Here is a 2,416-nt window from a genome sequence, read left to right as displayed (position 1 = left end):
ACAGAAAACACATGAGCATGGGAGTAGGAAAGCAGCAAGTGAATAAAACCTGCCAACTCCACCCGGCTTTCTCAAGGATAAATTGGTAACAGTGCAGTCTTATTATCTTACTACAGTATACATCCCATCAGTCCTGAATTATCACTGAATTGTGATTGGACCCATGCTTCTGTTTATTACCTTTTACCATAGCACTCCAGTAACAGTCTTACAGACAAGCAACAATTACTTCAAGGTACTGTACTCTATCTTCTCGCCCTTATATTAGTCAAACCACTGAAAACACATAACCCATTTTAAAGTCTCCTGTATAACTTCACAGGTGTCCATCCTATGAGGTCCTGTTGGTTTGATCTCTTATTTCCATCAGACTTCAGACTCCAGACTGGACACCCGTCTCCAGGGACGAAGTACACATGGGCTCCCCACAGGCTGCCCCCCTGCTCCCTGGCCTGGCTGGGCCTCCAATCCAGTCTGGGACCCCTGATAGACCCCGTAAGCCCCGTATAGGCTGTCCTGGTAGAGCAGGGCCCGCTGGCCCCCGCACCGCCCGCCGCCACAGGCCAGCAGCTGGCACACCGGGTTGGGGCTGGGGTGGCTGCTGGAGGCCTGGGTGTGCGGCTGCAGGTCCAGGGGGCCGTGGTAGAGCGGCAGCCCAGGATAGGAGTTCAGGTAGTGGGAGTACTGTCTGCTGAGCAGGCTGGTGGCTCTCCGCACCACGCCCATCCCCACCCCGCTCCCGTGTCGCACCGCTTCTCCGTAGGTGGGCAGGTGGGCGGAGTGGGAGTAACGCAGCCGCTGGCCCTTACGCCCGTTGGGCCTCCGCTGGTCCTGCCTTATATGGAGGTAGGCCTGGTTCCGCGGGAGGCACAGGTTGTTTCGAAGGTGGGCGGGGTTGTAGGCTTTGGAGGGCGTGGTCGGCGTGAGAATGCACGGGAACAGGTCCGGCAGGGTGGAAGGTGATTGGCTGGACTGGGAAAGGGACGACTGGGATTCGTCGAGCTGGCGGATCCGCTCGCCGCCCCAAGTGGCTTTGAGGAAAGAGGGGCGGCGGTGCCTGCGTCTCCCTCTCAGCACCAGCTCCTCCGGGGGCCAGGAGCTGTAGCTCTCGCCCCCGGGACAGATCACCTCCCCTGGGTAGAGGCTGTCAACGCTGGGCGCTGAGACATGGTTGTCCAGGAGGTGGTTGGCTTTCAGCTCAGTCAGATAGACGGGAGTTTTGCCGCTCATTTCCTGGTCCCTGTGCTTTCTCCTCTCCCCTCCCACCTCCTCGCACTGGAAGCTCTTGGACCTCCTCTTCCGCCGGGAGAAGCCCTCGTAGACGGGCTGGTTCTGGGGCGACGCCGAGGAGACGGGGTGGGAGGCGTAGATGTCGGGCAGCTGGAGGTCAGTGTAGGGGATGAAGGGCGAGCGAGGATGGGTGTCTACGTAGAGTCTCCCGGTGGTCTGATAGTGGTGGGGGTGCTGATGAGGGAGCGGCTCGCCCCCGGCCAGGTGGGGGCTGCTGAGGCTGGACACGGGGAGAGGCCGGTCGTACAGGCAGGAGGAGGAGCGGGTGGGGAGGGTGTAGCGCAGCGGCGTGGGCCTGGTCACGCTCCTCTGCTGCTTCAGAGAGGTGACGGAGGTCAGAGGCGGGGTGAGGGAGCGCTGGGGGAGGGGGGAGTGGTTCTCCGTGACATAGGCGAATCCCCCTGGTACGGTCTCCGTGGCGACCTGCGGACCTCGAATGGGCAGGCCGCTGCCGTGGCGACTCCACTGCTCTATGGTCTTGGTGGCGTTGTCCAGGGAGCTCTCAACGTTGGCGGTGGAGACCAGGTCCTTGGCGGTGCGGAGCATCTTCAGCATGTTAGCCTGAGCGTAGTTGGAGGTCAGGTCAGGGTTGGCGAGGCTAGAGGAGTGTCCGGGGTCCTCCACTCCATTGAAACAACTGTAAATACCCTGAGAAAGGGAAGACATGGACAGAAGAATGAGAAAGGAAAAGAAAGATAAAGGAATAGAATAATAAATGAATGAGAAAGAAAGGGAGGTGATAATAGGAAAGGGCAGAAAGGGGAGAGGAAAAGAACAGTGGAGCATGAATCCACTAACCATTTATGATTAAATCAATAGTTAGTCATCAACTATTTAACCTTGAATCAACCTAGCAGTCCCACGGCGACCATAACACAGGGGATTTCAACCAATTTGTGCATCTCAAAAGTGGCAATCCACCCCTAAAGCAGATAAACACACCACTAGCGTTCAAATTAAAAAAAAAAACTGATTTCATTAAATAGCTCATTTTATCACTGAAGCAAGTTAGTCAGGAATTCATTATGCATTCCCCTAGGACTGAAAGAAAAACGGTTCAAGCTGAGAGAATCCCCCCAAATAAACACACACACAAACACACAAACACACACACACACAAACACAC

At 56.2% G+C, this 2,416-nt stretch overlaps 1 protein-coding gene across 1 annotated transcript in view; it reads right to left on the bottom strand.

Annotated features, from left to right (window-relative positions):
* Window positions 1-366: 366 nt before the first annotated feature.
* Window positions 367-2,416, bottom strand: part of LOC139912752 (glutamate receptor ionotropic, NMDA 2C-like) — a 30,714-nt gene continuing 28,664 nt past the window's right edge. The window contains exon 15 of the mRNA XM_071900647.2: window positions 367-1,938. Within this exon, the coding sequence (XP_071756748.1) occupies window positions 367-1,938 (1,572 nt within the window). The remainder of the gene's footprint in view (window positions 1,939-2,416) is intronic.

This window comes from Centroberyx gerrardi, chromosome 20 (assembly GCF_048128805.1).
Source record: "Centroberyx gerrardi isolate f3 chromosome 20, fCenGer3.hap1.cur.20231027, whole genome shotgun sequence".
NCBI classification, from domain to species: domain Eukaryota; kingdom Metazoa; phylum Chordata; class Actinopteri; order Beryciformes; family Berycidae; genus Centroberyx; species Centroberyx gerrardi.
This window is presented reverse-complemented; position numbering and strand designations above follow the sequence as displayed.